The sequence below is a fragment of the Chinchilla lanigera genome, unplaced genomic scaffold (genome assembly GCF_000276665.1).
Source record: "Chinchilla lanigera isolate Chin_1 unplaced genomic scaffold, ChiLan1.0 scaffold00131, whole genome shotgun sequence".
In the NCBI taxonomy this organism is placed as follows: domain Eukaryota; kingdom Metazoa; phylum Chordata; class Mammalia; order Rodentia; family Chinchillidae; genus Chinchilla; species Chinchilla lanigera.
Window position 1 is genome coordinate 1595970 of NW_004955532.1, and position 14476 is coordinate 1610445.

At 60.0% G+C, this 14476-nt stretch overlaps 1 protein-coding gene across 2 annotated transcripts in view; it reads left to right on the forward strand.

The window, feature by feature from the left end:
* Rnf123 (ring finger protein 123) overlaps positions 1 to 14476 on the forward strand; it is a 26664-nt gene continuing 12188 nt past the window's right edge. The window contains exons 1-26 of one of the 2 annotated variants that reach the window (XM_005410209.2): positions 1 to 99; positions 1551 to 1797; positions 2049 to 2133; positions 4357 to 4436; positions 4697 to 4791; positions 5197 to 5251; positions 5362 to 5447; positions 5718 to 5804; positions 6028 to 6095; positions 6248 to 6373; positions 6768 to 6882; positions 6958 to 7062; positions 7442 to 7567; positions 7652 to 7744; positions 7815 to 7888; positions 8735 to 8852; positions 8941 to 9040; positions 9227 to 9288; positions 9455 to 9526; positions 9710 to 9830; positions 9977 to 10078; positions 11035 to 11141; positions 11370 to 11568; positions 11879 to 12024; positions 12222 to 12305; positions 12955 to 13062. In XM_005410209.2, the coding sequence (XP_005410266.1) occupies positions 1716 to 1797; positions 2049 to 2133; positions 4357 to 4436; positions 4697 to 4791; positions 5197 to 5251; positions 5362 to 5447; positions 5718 to 5804; positions 6028 to 6095; positions 6248 to 6373; positions 6768 to 6882; positions 6958 to 7062; positions 7442 to 7567; positions 7652 to 7744; positions 7815 to 7888; positions 8735 to 8852; positions 8941 to 9040; positions 9227 to 9288; positions 9455 to 9526; positions 9710 to 9830; positions 9977 to 10078; positions 11035 to 11141; positions 11370 to 11568; positions 11879 to 12024; positions 12222 to 12305; positions 12955 to 13062 (2496 nt within the window). In that variant the 5' untranslated portion in view covers positions 1 to 99; positions 1551 to 1715. The other variant, XM_005410211.1, reaches the window with a different exon arrangement.

Consider the following 14476-nt stretch of genomic DNA (forward strand, 5'->3'; position numbering starts at 1 on the left):
GCGGGGCGCGCGGGCGGGCGGGTGGTTTGGCCCTGGACGGACGCCGTAGCTGAGAGGCCGGGCGGATGTTGTGCGCTAGGCGCGGCGGCCGCGGCTGCGGTGAGTGAGGGGCGGCGGGGCTCGGAGCGGGTGGTCCGAGTGTCTGCCTTCCAGGCCCGGCCCAGGCCAGGGCCGTAGCGCCGCACGGGGTGGTCGCGGCCCATGTGCTGCGGGGCCGGGGCCGGCCTGACAGGTCCTCCGGAGCTCGGGGCCGGGAGGGGGCCGTGCGCTGCCCTCGGCGTCCTTGGACTCCAGAAGCGGAATCGGTTCGGTTCCGAGCCGGATCCCTCGGCAGGGCTGGGTGGGATCGCAGTGACAGGGCGCCCCCGGGCAGGCACAGGTTCCGCCCCTCGTCGGAAGGCGCAGCGTCTGACACTTGGATGCACGTCTGGAAGACTTGCTTCCAGGAGGTTTGAATGACCGCGCTCCTCAGTCCTAAACCCGCGCCGTTGTGAGGGGCACCGCGCACGGACGGGCACGGAGGGCTCGCGATGGGTGGCGGAGCGGGGAGTCGCCCTGCCGAGGCGGGCGCCCTGCAGACCAAGGGTTTGTCGGGGAGCGGAGGGCCTCGCTGGGCCGAGATGAGAGTGTGCTGCGAGGGGGATGCTGGTGAAGGCAGTGCCGGGGGCTGTCATCTGGATAGCCACTCACAGGATTTCCTGTGATGGGGAGATGAATCCAATCCGGGCCAGCCACATATGCCTATGGAACTCTCGAAATGTGGCTAATGTGATGGAGAAATTCGATGTTTTATATTTTAGACTTTGATGCAAATGTTAATATGCACATGTGGCTGCTAGCGGCTGTGTTGATGGTACAGCTCCGCGAGGCCAGCACCAGGGACTTCGTGCAGGTTCTTTTTTTTGTTTGGTTTTCCTCCGGTACCGGGAACCAAACTCATGACCTTGCGCTTGCCAGGCAGACGCTGTGCCGCTGAGCTAAATCCCCAGCCCTGCGTGCAGGTTCTTGAACAGCTGCGGCAGCGTATTACTGGGGGACAGACAGCAGTGGGAAGATGAGTGGCGTCTGCCACGAGGGCTGGGCAGGGTGGTACCTGGATGGGGTGGGAAGCCGCGTGTGAGCTGGAACAAGGAAGACAGCAACGCCGTGGACAAGAAGGGAGGAGCCTGGGGCTGAGGGACAAAGCCTCACTTGGGGGAATGGTGGGACTTTTGGCTGGAGATGGCCACATTAGTGATGTTTTGTGCTTGATGGAATGCACCGTAGGGTTCTCTCTTCTCCACATAAACTGGGTCCAGAGGTGCTTACAACAGAGGGATACAGGGGCTTAGGTCTAGGCCACCTCACTTTGGACATTTTAATCTGGTTTTCCCGGAGCAGAGACATTTGGTTATGGCTCAGCGAACATGTATTTGGTACCTGCTCACTGTGGGCCCAGGCTGGGCACTGAAATACGGTGTGGAACAAGTTGTGCTTCCTGTCACATGGCCTCAGACTCCAGCAGTTCTCCCTGTGTAGGAAGCTAGGAGCTCCTGTCTCTCCTGTTGTAGGTTGGTGTGTGTGAGTACATGCTTCTGGCCTCGCCTGCCCCCAGCCTTCCTGTCATTGCAAGACTGAGGTCAAGTGCAGGGGCCCTTGGCTGGCTGTGAGTGGATAGATGGGCTTTGCATCTGGCTCAGCCTCCAGGACCATTGGCTGCCCACAAGAGGTGAAGAATGGCGTCCAAGGGGGCAGGCATGTCTTTCTCCCGAAAGAGCTATAGGCTGACCTCAGATGCTGAGAAATCCAGGATCACAGGTAAGGACTCTCAGGGCAGGGAGGATGCTCCTTGTGTTGGGGGAAGAAGGAAGGGGACAAACGCAGCAAAGTCCTAGATCTGATGAGCCTCCGGTCTCTCAGCACCCCTTGTTCCTGTGAGCCAGCTCTTCTCTGCTAGCAACTAACGCGACCCTTGTGGCTGGCTGAGGACCAGTGGTCTTTGGGGCTAGCAGGAGCTGGGAGTGGTACTGACCACATGCTCCTTTTCTCCATTCTGACCTGTGGCCCAGGCATTGTACATGAGAAACTGCTGAATGACTACCTACATCGCATCTTCTCCTCTCCCGACCACGTGCCCCCCACAGCCACCAGCAGGTATGAGTGAGTGAGTGGCTAGCCCTTCCCACACTGCTGGGTCACTCAGAGGCTAGAAGGTGCAGGTGTGCGGAGGGCAGCCTGGCGTGGGTTGTGCTCTCTGCTTCTGGTTGAGAGACCTGTGGCTAGAGAGTGTGCTACTGGATTCTCACTTGTTCCTCTCCCCAGCAATGCTAGATCCTTCCTTCTGAGGATGTGGTCAGAGAAGGGTGCCCGTGTAGTGCCAGCATGGCACCTGGCCTCCACATCAGCGTCTGTCCCTGTGTGTCTGCCCACACTTTGGCCCCACCCTGACCCCGGTAACCACTGCCTGAGCTTGTAAAGTACAAACCCCATGAGGACCTTTTCCTTGCAAGTTTAATACGTTTAAATTTAATCAAAGTAAGAGTTAAACGTACACTTTACTGGAAACTGAAATAGAAGCAGAAGCACCTGTCATCTTGTTATTTCAACATGGATGTGTGAATGTGATCCCTTTCTGGTTTCTTTGTGTCACAGTGTGTAGAGTTCAGGGTGTGCTGTATAGACCACTAAAAAATTGCCACCCTCAGTGTCCTCCTTAAAAAGTGTTCTGAGCTATAATTCATATACAGTGAGCTGCCTGCATCTAAAGTGTGCAGCTCAAGTTTTCACACACACACACACACACACACACACACCATCACCACCACCACCAAGGTAACACACATGTAAAGGTGTATAGACATTTAAATCTATTTTTTATCATCAAACATTATTCCATGAATTTTTTTTACATTTTATATTGATTTTGGTGGGCACCTTTGAGGGCTAGAGCAGTGTCATTGCCTGTTCTGTTTCAGTGGCCATGGTAGTTAGAAGGTTCTTACTTGTAGAAGGCCACTGTCTGCCCTCACCCCAACCCCAGTCCTGGCCTGTTCCCAGGGCCATCTGATCCCTACCTCATGTGATACCAGAGATGGTCCTACTGCTGCTAGTGCTGTGGCTGCCAGGAGGGAAAGCAGGCGGCAGGGCCATCAGTCGGGCCGTGGAGATGAAAGGCCCTGGGCTAGAACCTGGAAAGTCTAGGAAGGGTAGACAGGTTCTAGGGTTGGCAAAACAGGCAGTGCCACAGGCACTTAGTGGAGGCGTCTCCAGCTGGCTTTCCACCGCTCTGTGCCATTGCTCTAGGGGACAGGCATGAGGGGGCTCCCAAGCATGGACCTGCAAAAACTACTTTTGAGGATTCACTGGGTTGTTTGGATATGTGGTTGGCTTCAGTTTCCCATTGCATAGCTGCCCGCTAGCCATTGGCTCAGCAGGAATAGGGATGGCTCTCTGCCTCTCACTCAGGGTGAGTGTGGCTCACAGCAGGGGACCTGTGGTCCCCGAGCCTCCGTACAGCCAGCTGGTAGGAGTTGATGCTGTGGCCTAGCTGCATCGCCTTCCCGGGACTTTTCAGGCAGATGAGGGGGGCGGACACTGAGATTAAAGGTGGAAGAACAGCTGCTGGCAGTTGTGGGCTGGATCCAGATAGGTTTCGGACCTCTGCCCTGCTGAGTCCCGCTGGTTGCCACCACCCCACTGCTTACTATTCTTAGCAGTGAGCTCAGGCCGGAGCTGGCCTGCATGAGACAGTGCCCATCCCACTCTGGGCATGCGTGCTGAGGAGGGAGGCACCCAGACGGATTTCCCAGCCCCTCTGGACAGGAGGGCCGTGTGCTCCGCTGGCCAGCTAAGGGTATAGGACAGAGCCAGCTGGCAGCCCAGGACTGAGCCCTTCACACTGCTGGGGCATGTGTTTCCGCCAAGAAGAACCACAGGCATCAAGGGCTAGGCCAGGTGGCACTGCTAGGGCCGCCCTGGGGGCTGACCTTCCCCGCAACCTCCTTCCTCGGCCATCATCACCTTGGCTGCCTGTGAGAGTAGGAGGCGTAGAGTGTGTGTTATTCCTTGGAATCTTGACAGCATCTCTGACATAGAGCTATTGCTCCTTTTGTACAGATAAGGGAATTAAGGCTTAGGGAAGGCCTCTTTTTAACAGTCCCAAGGCACCAAATTGGACTGGTTATAACTTTTAGTTTAGTGCCTCATCCCAGTCTCCTGACTCCCAGCATGCCAGAGCTGAGGACGAGGCAGAGTCCTTTCTCTGGAGTCCAGGCAGCCACCCTTGGCAGCTCTGAGGAAAGAGCAGGAGAGGGGTTTGGTATCTTCTGGATGATTTCAAGGGCTTGTGGGCCCCTGGTAGCCTCTCACTCTCCCCAGGAAATTCCTGAACTTCCAGAACCTGCCAGAGCGCCTGGACCAGCTGCTGCAGGTGGACAGTGAAGACGAGGAAAGCCAGGGTATGTGGCATCTTTGAGGTTGGGTTTGGGGATATGGAGCACAGGGTACCCTATATGTCTTTTTTTTTTTTTTGAGACTGGGTCTCGCTCTGTAATTCAGTCTGAATTCACTGTGCAGCCCAGGCTGGGCCCAACTCATGGTGATGGCAATCCTCCTGCCTCAGCCTCCCAAGTGCTAGAATTACAGGCATGCGCCACCACACCCAGCAGGTCTCGTAGACCCTCTGCCCTGCCTCACTTTCTATCTTTTCCCCTCCCAGGACAGGTCGAAGGGCGGCTTGGGCCATCCACGGTGGTACTGGACCACACAGGAGGCTTTGAGGGGCTTCTCCTGGTGGATGATGACCTCCTGGAGGTGAGTGCAGGCAAGGCTTTGGGGCCTGGGCCAGCCCCTTCGGGCACAACTGCAGGCTCCTCCTGACCCTGCCCATCCAGGCCCTGTTCATCCTGCTCATCCCAGCGGGGCTGAAGCCATAAATACATCCTGACATGGCCCCAGACCCTTGTGCCCTCAGCTCTTAAACCCACCTGACATGGCCTGAAACTTTGATGTAGCCCCAGCCCCAACCCTTCTCAACAAAGCCGTGATCTTGTCCCATGGTGCATCTGGCCAGGACCTCCTAACATAGGCACAGCCCCTCCTACCCATTCAGGCGCAGTGCAGTGTTGGGTACAGCAGGACCATGTCGCCTAGGCCAGCTAGGCGGAGATGGGGTCTGTGTGTCTGGGAGGAAGCTCACCCCCCCTTCTCTTCACCCAGGTGATTGGACACAGCAACTTTGGGACTATCCGCTCCACCACATGTGTGTACAAAGGTGAGCCTGCCTCCACTAGGCCCACAGGGGTTCGAGGAGGTTGCAGGGCCTGGGCCTGAGGTAAGGGGCAGTCTTCGTGCCCCTGCTGGGCCTAATCCCACTCTTTCCAGGGAAGTGGCTCTACGAGGTGCTCATCTCCTCCCAGGGGCTCATGCAGATTGGTTGGTGCACCATCAGCTGCCGCTTTAACCAGGAGGTACCCCAAGCGGAAGGGAGGCCCCTCCCAGGGAGACCTTTTCCTCTCCAAGGATCGTTAGGGCTCTGCTACCCCCAGAACTGCTGAAGACCTTACCCGGGACTGCCCTCTGGAGAAGGAACAGGCCCCACTCTACCCCAGGGCGCCCCACTTCCAGCCCCTCACTGCTCCCCTCAAGAGCATAAGCCCCTTCTTTAGAGCAGTGAGGGTCCAAGCTTGGTGACTGGTGGGCCCTGGCTGCCCCAGGCCTCACAGGCACTTCCTCCCCAGGAAGGGGTTGGAGACACGCCCAACTCCTATGCCTATGATGGGAACCGGGTGCGCAAGTGGAACGTGACCACGACGAATTATGGCAAGGTGAGGGCCAAGCCTCTGGGGATCATCAGCCCGTCCATCCCCGCAGCTTATGTGGAGCCCCTGGGCAGCCGTGAAAGACTGCCAGCAACAGGGCAGGGACGGGGACTCGGGTCCTTTCCAGCGGTGACCAGTGTCACCTGGGCAGTTTTGGAAGTGCTGCCGGGGGTGCAGAGTGGGCAGGCTGCTGTGTGTCTGTGCGTCTGAAGGCCTTGTTTCATGGCAGGCCTGGGCGGCGGGGGACATTGTGAGCTGCCTGATTGACCTGGACGCTGGCACTCTGTCCTTCTGCCTGTGAGTCTCCCAGCTCTCGCCACAGGCCTGGCCTCTGGAGCCTTTCCTGACTCCCCCATTTCTTTCCCTGTAAGGAGACCAGGCTGTTTGGTAGCTGCAGGCAGACAGCCACATCCTTCCCGGCACTGACTCACGGGTCTCCCCCTCTCTAGGAACGGTGTGTCACTGGGCACTGCCTTTGAGAACCTGTCCAAGGGCCAGGGCATGGCCTACTTCCCAGCCATCAGCCTGTCTTTCAAGGAGTCTGTGGCCTTCAACTTTGGCAGCCGTCCCCTGCGATATCATTTTGGGATGATGGCAGTGGGTGGCTTGGAATTTAGGATGAGGGGCTCTGTACCGCGGGAGCACCATAGGAAGTCTGGGACCCGCTACCCTGGTAGGACCAGGGGCTCGTGGTAAGTCCCGCTGCCACAAGAAGTGAGGGGCTAGAGTGTGACTTAGTTAAGGGGTCTGAGGACAGCGGGCCTTGCAGCAGTCTCGTTAGGTGGGTTCCATCACTGTCTCCATCGGGCAGATGGAGAACGGGAAGTGGCTAGAGAAGTCTTGCCCCGAAGAGACTGAATGAGGGGCTTCCCTGGTCTGCTGTAGAGCCTAGGCCCCTCGCCTTGCTCTCAGTGAGAGGGAGGGTGTGTCCGAACCTCAGGTCAGCTGTTTCTACCTTAACTCTGGCACCTACCCAATGGCAGGCTTCCGGCCTCTGCAGGACCCACCCGGGGCTGACCTGGTGCGGGCCCAGAGATTGCTGGGCTGTTTCCGGGCAGTGCTCAGCGTGGAGCTGGACCCTGTGGTGAGCCAGGGCCTGGCCTGGGCAACTCGGGTCCCTCCCCGTCTTCCCTCCTCATGGTCTTCTCCCCGTGCCCAGGAAGGTCGGTTGGTGGAGAAGGAGAGCTCTGAGTGGCAGCTGCAAGGGCAGCCCACTGTCCTGCTCACTCTGGCCCACATCTTCCATCGCTTTGCACCGCTGCTGGTGAGGGTCTGAGGGGCGAGGACGGGCTTAGACGTGCTCGGGGGAGGCGCCGGTGCTAGGGGCTGGGGAGCACAGGTCATCCGGCCCGGTACCATCAGCTGGCAGGGGCCCCTGTCACAGAGCCTTCCGACCTCAAGGATAGCGCACCAGGGAGGCCGAGTGCTGGGACATTCTGGAAAGAAGGCTGGGGGTGATGCTGGCATACGCTAAGAAGCTGCGTCTGCAAAGCCCTAGGGGGTTGTGGGGTGGTGGTCCTTCGTGACCCTCAGACACCGGAGGGCTCATCTGTGCTGCACTTGCTGGCGGGCTCAGGCCTGTGCCAGGCACGGTGCCCCGAGCAGGGCAGGCTCCCGCTGCACAGTGCCTGTTCTCGGTGCAGCACAAGGTGTACCTGGTGGAGGCTGTGCTCGTCAGCTTCCTGCTGGGCATTGTGGAGAAGAGCACCCCCGCTCAGGCACAGTCCGTGGTGCACCAGGTCCTGGACCTCTTCTGGCTCTTCATGGAGGTGAGACTCCTGACCTCAAGCCCGGGGAGGTACAGGGAGGGCCTGGGAAAAGCCCCGAATGGTTGGCCTAGCATCTCTCCCCAGGACTATGAGGTACAGGACTGCCTCAAGCAGTTGATGATGTCTCTGCTGCGCTTATACCGGTTTTCGCCGATCGTCCCAGACCTGAGCCTGCAGGTGGGCGGCCTATCCCGACCCTGGGCCCCCTGAGCCCTGCCTGTCCTTTCTGAGCGCCCTCTCTTCACAGATCCACTATCTGAGGCTCACTATCTCCATCCTGAGGCACGAGAAGTCCCGAAAATTTCTGCTTAGCAACGTCCTGTATCCACTTCTTGTTCCTGGCCCCCGGTCATGTAATGTCCTAAGGTCGGCAGAGGATGGGGGTCCCCAGGAAAACTCTGGAGGACCAGAGCTGAGTCTCTGGCTCTGGACCCAGCCCGCCCTGCACCTTCTCTGCAGAACAGGGAGAGCAGAGCAGAGGGCTGTGGGTGCCCAGCCAGCCAGAGCAGGACTCCAGGGTCACTGCAGAGCTCAGCAACACGGAGATTTGGGAAGGGCCCCCTGCCCTCCTTGGCCAGAGGCCTATGTTTTGTACATGTTCCTGGAGGATCTCAAAGGAGGCAGCCTTTCTCACTTCTCCACAGTGTTAAGAACTAACTGAAGCCAGGCACAACGGCGCACACCTGTGGTCCTAGCACTCTGAGAGACAGAGGCAGGAGGACTGCAAGTTCGAGCCCAGCCCGAGCAGCTTAGTGACATAGCAAGACCCTGTTGAAAACATACAAAAGGGCTGGCGATTTAGCTCAGTGTGAGGCCCCTGGGTTCAGTCTCCAGCTCTGCACAGTGGGGAGGTACCAGAGGAAGAGCCCAGCTTTGGCCCCCAGCTCGGAAGTCCGTGCCCCATAGCCATCTTCTCGTTGTGGCGTCTTCCAGAAACAGAGCTGGGAGAGCCGGGCTCCCTCCCCAGCAGTCCTGCTGCCATCTGTCCCTGTGACAAGCAGTTAGCACGCACGGGCTTGCCAGCCGGAGCTTCCTCAAGGCTCCGGTCAGAGGAGCTGGGCACACGGTGGGGGAGGTGGGGACTTGAGGGTGGGCTTCCCGGGGAGGACTTGGGAGGGCGCACAGGCCGTGCTGTGGGGAGCCGAGCTGTGCCTTGACGTCCGCTAGCTTCGACGTGCTCCGCTCCGTCATCTTCTTTTACATCAAGAGCCCCCTGCGCGTGGAGGAGGCCGGGCTGCAGGAGCTCGTTCCCACCACGTGGTGGCCCCAGCGCTCCGGCAGGGAGGTAGGCGGGCCGAGTGGCAGGCGCCTCTGCCTCTGCCGGCCTGGAAGCTCCGGGTGACCCGATGTCTTCTATCCGTATGCCCGCCTAGGGCAGAGAGAGTAAGGAGGTGAAGGAGGAGACCGGGGAGGAGCGGCTGCGGCGTCGAGCCTATGAGCGAGGCTGCCAGAGGCTCAAGAAGCGCATTGAAGGTTGGCCGCTGCCTCTGGGCCAGCCCGGTGGGGGCGGGGCTGGGGCACTTGTGTGCGTGCACTTGGGCTGCTTGGTAGTGCCCACGCCTGAGTTGGGACTTGGGGACCCTGGTGGTAGAAGTCGGACCCCAGCCTCCGTCCCTTTCCCCTCGCTGGGAGCCTAAGTGCCATCTCCCCCTCCCCCAGTGGTGGAAGAACTGCAGGTCCAGATCCTGAAGCTGCTGCTGGACAATAAAGATGACAGTGGAGTGAGTGTCTCTGAGACTCCAGTGAGGGTCCCGCACACAGGGATGTGGTACTGGGCCCTAGGACGGGCCACAGGGGCTGGCTCAGCCTCCCACAGAAGGCCCAGGGTGCCTCGGGGCTTCGAGCTCATCTCAGCCCATCACAGCCTTCCTTGTCCCTTCCTTGAAGGGCGAAGCTTCTAGGTACATCTTCCTGACCAAGTTCCGGAAGTTTCTGCAAGAGAATGCCAGTGGCCGGGGGGTAGGTGACCTCTGGGGTAGCCCACTGTTGGCAGGGCCTGTGCCTTGGCTTATGGGACCTTTTGCCTGTGCCATCCTGCCCCTCCCGCCCGCCGCCCAAGCCTGGATCCCAGGCAGGGCCTTGCCCAAGCAGCAGGCTGGGCCCTGGGACGGCACTCATGCGTGCTGTGCCCTGTGCTCACAGAATGTGCCCATGCTCTGCCCCCCTGAGTACATGGTCTGCTTCCTGCACCGGCTCATCTCTGCCCTACGCTATTACTGGGATGAGTACAAGGCTTCCAATCCCCGTGCTTCCTTCAGCGAGGGTGAGTGGCCCTGGCAGCAGAGCTGCCCATGTACTGTCACAGAACGCGGAGTCGAGGGCAGGGGCGGGGGTGGTCTTCCTGAGCAGAGGGCTCAGCGAATCTCCACCGCTGACCTGTGACCCCGGCCTGGCCTCTCCGACTCGCAGAGGCTTACATCCCGCCGCAGGTCTTCTATAATGGCAAAGTCGACTACTTCGACCTTCAGCGCCTCGGAGGCCTCCTCTCGCACCTCCGGAAGACCCTCAAAGGTGGGAATCTGCCCCTGGCCGGTGAGCAGGTCCCTACCCCCTAGGAGCAGTCTCTGCTCTCCTGTGAGTGCGATCTATCCTACACCCACCAGAGGGCGCCCACGCCCTCACCTGCTCAGGCAGGGAGCTGCTGGTCAGCCAGGTTGCCTTGCTCCCCTACCCCTTAGCGCCCACCCTGGAGGAAGGCGGGAAGTGCAGCGAGGACGTCAGACGGAGCTGTGGGTCTTGGGGAGGTGGGCGTGTGCAGTTGCTGCCTAGCTGCGTTCAGCGGTCGGCACAGGTTGCCTCCATGCAGAGGGCTGAGGGCACCTGTGGCTGGGAGGAGGATGCAGTTGGTGCGCTGGGGGTAGAAGGCGAGGCAGAGCGGTGGGGCCGTCTGGGGGCGTGGCAGCCACAGAGAAGGCTGGACCTTCCAGGGATGGTTTTGCAAGGCCCAGGCAAGGCAGGGGAGTGAAGTAGGGGTCTGTGTCACAGAACCCCCTTCTACACACTTCAGTGTGGGTGAGAAAGGGAGTAGGGAAGCCAGCTGACCAGGCCACGGAGAGTACGGGTTTCCATCACGTGACCTCAGTCCTGCCAGAGGCTGCATGGCCGGGGCCCTTAGGGAAAGGACTGTCGGAGGAGACAGCAGCCGGCGGCGAGGCAGGGGCTGGAGGCAGGGGTGGTGCTGTGAGCTGTGAGCTGTGAGCACAGCGGTGAGGGCTCAGCTCCCCGCGGCCGAGTGCAGCAAGCAGGGGCTGAGGGAACGGGCCGCAGCCTGGGCTGGGAGCCGCTGTGTAGTAGGAGGAGCCCTGGAGAGTGGAGGTCACGGAAAACAAGGATGGGACAGACAGCGTGGGCACCGCTGCCGCCACCGCCGCCTCCTCACTGCTGGAAAGGGGCCCTCGAGGTACAGGGAGGAGACTGGATTCGGGCCAGGCACGTAGGAAGTGGGCCCTCTCCTTCTCTTCCTCCAGACGACCTTGCTGCCAAAGCCAACATTGTGATTGACCCACTGGAGCTGCAGGCGGCCACCATGGACGACCTGGACGAGGACGAGGAGCCAGCCCCGGCTGCAGCCCAGGTGCACAGCAGGGACAGGCCAGGGCTCCGCCTGGGGCTTCTCTGTCCTGTGGGCAGGGGTGGCGCTCAGGCCCGTCTCCCCTCCACGTGGGTGAGGTCTTCTCACCGGGCTGGTTCCCACAGGGGGGTGGAGGCCGAACCCACCCTCCCCCGCCCCAGAGGATCAGAGGGACCCCAGTGGGCCTGGGCCTGGGGAGCTGAGTTGCCTCTGGCCTCCTCTCTACTGCAGCGCCCTATGCAAGCCCTGGCCTTGGGAGGGGCACTACCCCTGCCCCGGCCGGGCTGGCTTAGCTCACCAACCCTGGGCCGAGCCAACCGCTTCCTCAGCACAGCGGCCGTGAGCCTCATGACCCCTCGGCGGCCTCTGAGCACCTCAGAGAAGGTGAAGGTCCGAACGCTGAGCGTGGAGCAGAGGACCCGCGAGGACAGTAGGTGCCCGCCTTGGGCAAGGTCAAAAGCACCCCTATCTCCCCACCCTGCCCTGTGGCCTGGCAGAGTCCCATTGGTGCAGGAAGCACAGTCAGAAGGCAGGAAGTCAGTGCTACCTACCAAAATAGGTCCCGGTGCTGCAGTGCCTTCCCTGTACCTGGGCCTCCCTCTGCCCGTCCCCCCTGCAGTTCCCTCGCCAGCCAAGGAAGGGGAGAAAGGGCTCCCTCTCCTGCTGTAAGGCCCATCCAGGCTGCGAGGCTTACGGGGAGCCCGGAGGCCTGGCCTGACCCCGGCCTTCCCCCGTCCCAGTTGAGGGCAGTCATTGGAGCGAGGGCCTGCTGCTGGGGCGGCCCCCGGAGGAGCCTGAGCAGCCCCTCACTGAGAACTCCCTGCTGGAAGTCCTGGACGGGGCCATCATGATGTACAACCTCAGCGTCCACCAGCAGCTGGGCAAGGTCTTGTGCGACGGCCTGCATGCATGCTCTGGGGAGGGGTGCCGCGCGGGGTGTCGTGTGCCAGGTGGCACGGGGGTGCTGGCTTCTGCCGCTGCTCAGGCTGACCTGGCTCCTGGTGTGGGAGGAGACTCCCCGGGCCGAAGGCTGGGGTCTGGGCTGGCGTGAGACACCTGGTCACGAGGCACCTGATGCTCTAGATGGTGGGTGTGTCTGACGATGTCAGCGAGTACGCGGTGGCCCTGAGGGACACGGAAGATAAGATCCGCAGGTGCCCCAAGCGGGTAAGGCCGGGGTGGCGGCAGGCGGGTCTCGGGAGGGAGGGCTGATGCCAGGGCAGCTTCCGTGCTGCTCAGCCCGGTTCTGGGCTGCCCCACCCCCAGCTCTCCTGGTTCCCCTCTTCACCGCAGCAGTGGTGAGGCAGCAGGCCTCAGAGTGGCCTGGCACAGCCTGAGCCCCATCGACCACTCAGTACTAATGATACCCTCCCCTCATCAATTATGGATCCGTCCTGAGTGCTTCCTTGGCTGCTTGCAGAGTCAGCAGGAAGCGGGCTGCCGCCCCCTCTTGGCAGCGCCTCTGCTAGAGCTTTCCTGGCCTGAGCCAGGCTTCCCTGGCCGGCCTCCCTGCCCCCACTGTCACCAGTGGCCGGGCCTGGCCAGCTAACGGAGCTGCGTTCTGGCCTCGAGTCCTGGAGGTGCTCTGCATGGGGGCTCACGGACCCCGGGCTGGGCCTGGATTCCACCTGAGGGCCCATGGCCTTCTCCTGGGGTTCGTGCAGGGTCACCAGCTGCTCAGAGGCAGGAGAGTTGTTTTGGCCGTGGAACCCAACCCTTTACTGCTCCAGGCTTTAGTTGAGCCCCAGCCAGGAGGCTACCAGGGCAGCACCTGGACTGGGTCCACCTGACTGCCCTCCTTTCCCCTGGGTGGCAGAGGAAGGATATCCTCGCAGAGTTGACCAAGAGCCAGAAAGTTTTCTCGGAAAAACTAGACCACCTGAGCCGCCGTCTCGCCTGGGTCCACGCCACTGTCTACTCCCAGGTGAGCGGGTCTGGCCCTGGCCAGCGCTTGCCCTCCCAGCCTTACCAGCGGCCACCGGTGGGGCAGGCTGGGCCAGGACCCCGGTGCCCCTGCCCGGTTCGGTCTACCCCTCCTCGCCTGTCCTTGCCCCCTGCCCTTCTCTGTCCTTGACCCTTCCTCTCCCTGAGCCTCGTCTCTGCCACATGGTTCCGGCCGAACCCCTGCCACCCGAGGCTGCGAGCCTGCTTCTTGCCCACTTACGGGCGCTTGCTCGTTCACCCGTGACACAGCCGCGAGGCTGCAGTGTGCCGAGCGCCTTCCTGGACGCGGGCAGACAGCCAACAGCCTGGAAGACAAGCCTCTGACCTGCCAGGGCGCTTGGCCGGGGGGGGGGACACAGGGACAGCTGGGACAAAGTCTGAACCCAGGCCCAGCCCCTCCCAGCGGTTTCCTCTTCCGTCTCTCCTCCTCCCCCTCCCGGTGGTGTCCTGCAGCCGTCTCCAGGTGCCCATGTCCCATCCAGCCCGCCCGCTCTGCTGGGTGTTTCTCCTGCTGGTTCCCTCCCCAGACCTAAGCCCCCCGACACTTCTTCCTCTCTTGCAGCCACAGGTGTCCTTTCCTCCAGCCCCGTGAGGACGATCATGTCAGGTGGCTTTGAATTTCATACTTGCCCACCTCCCCAGGCAAACTGGTGACCACCTCCCACACTGTCTTCTTAGGACTCTTGGCCATCTTTTTTTAAATTGTGATAAAATATGCATGATATAAAACATACCGTCTTTAGCTAGGAACAGTTTCATGTTCTGTAGTCCCAGCTACTTGCAAGACTGAGGCAGGAAGATTTCTTGAGCCCAGGAGTTGGAGACTTAGCCTGAAAAATATAGTGAGATCCCGTCTCAAAAATAATTTTTAGGCAGCTGGGAGTGGTGCCACATACCTGCAATCTCAGCCTTCAGGAGGCTGAGGCAGGAGGATCGTTGGGAGTTCCAGGCCAGCCTGGGCTACAAAGTGAGCTCAAGGCCAGCCCAAATTGCATTGTGAGACCTTGTCTCAAAAAGATAGAAAAAAAAAAAAGAAAAAAGAAAAAATTTTTTTAAATTACCATTCTAAACCAGCAGTGGTGGCACACACCTATAATCTCAGCACTCTGAAGCAGGAAGATCACTGAGTTCAAGGCCAGCCTGGGCTACAGAATGAGACCCTATTTCAGAAAAAAAATTATCATCTTTTTTTTTTTTTTTTTTTTTTTCTCTCTGTTTTTTTTTTTTTTTTTGGTACCGGGAACCGAACTCAGGACCTTGCGCTTGCCAGGCAGGCGCTGTTGCAGCTGAGCTAAATCCCCAGCCCCTAAGAAACATTTTTTAAAGGAGGTAATCACACCTCATCCCACTTTTTAAGGATAAATGATTGTCTTTAGAGGTAAAATCATTTGCTG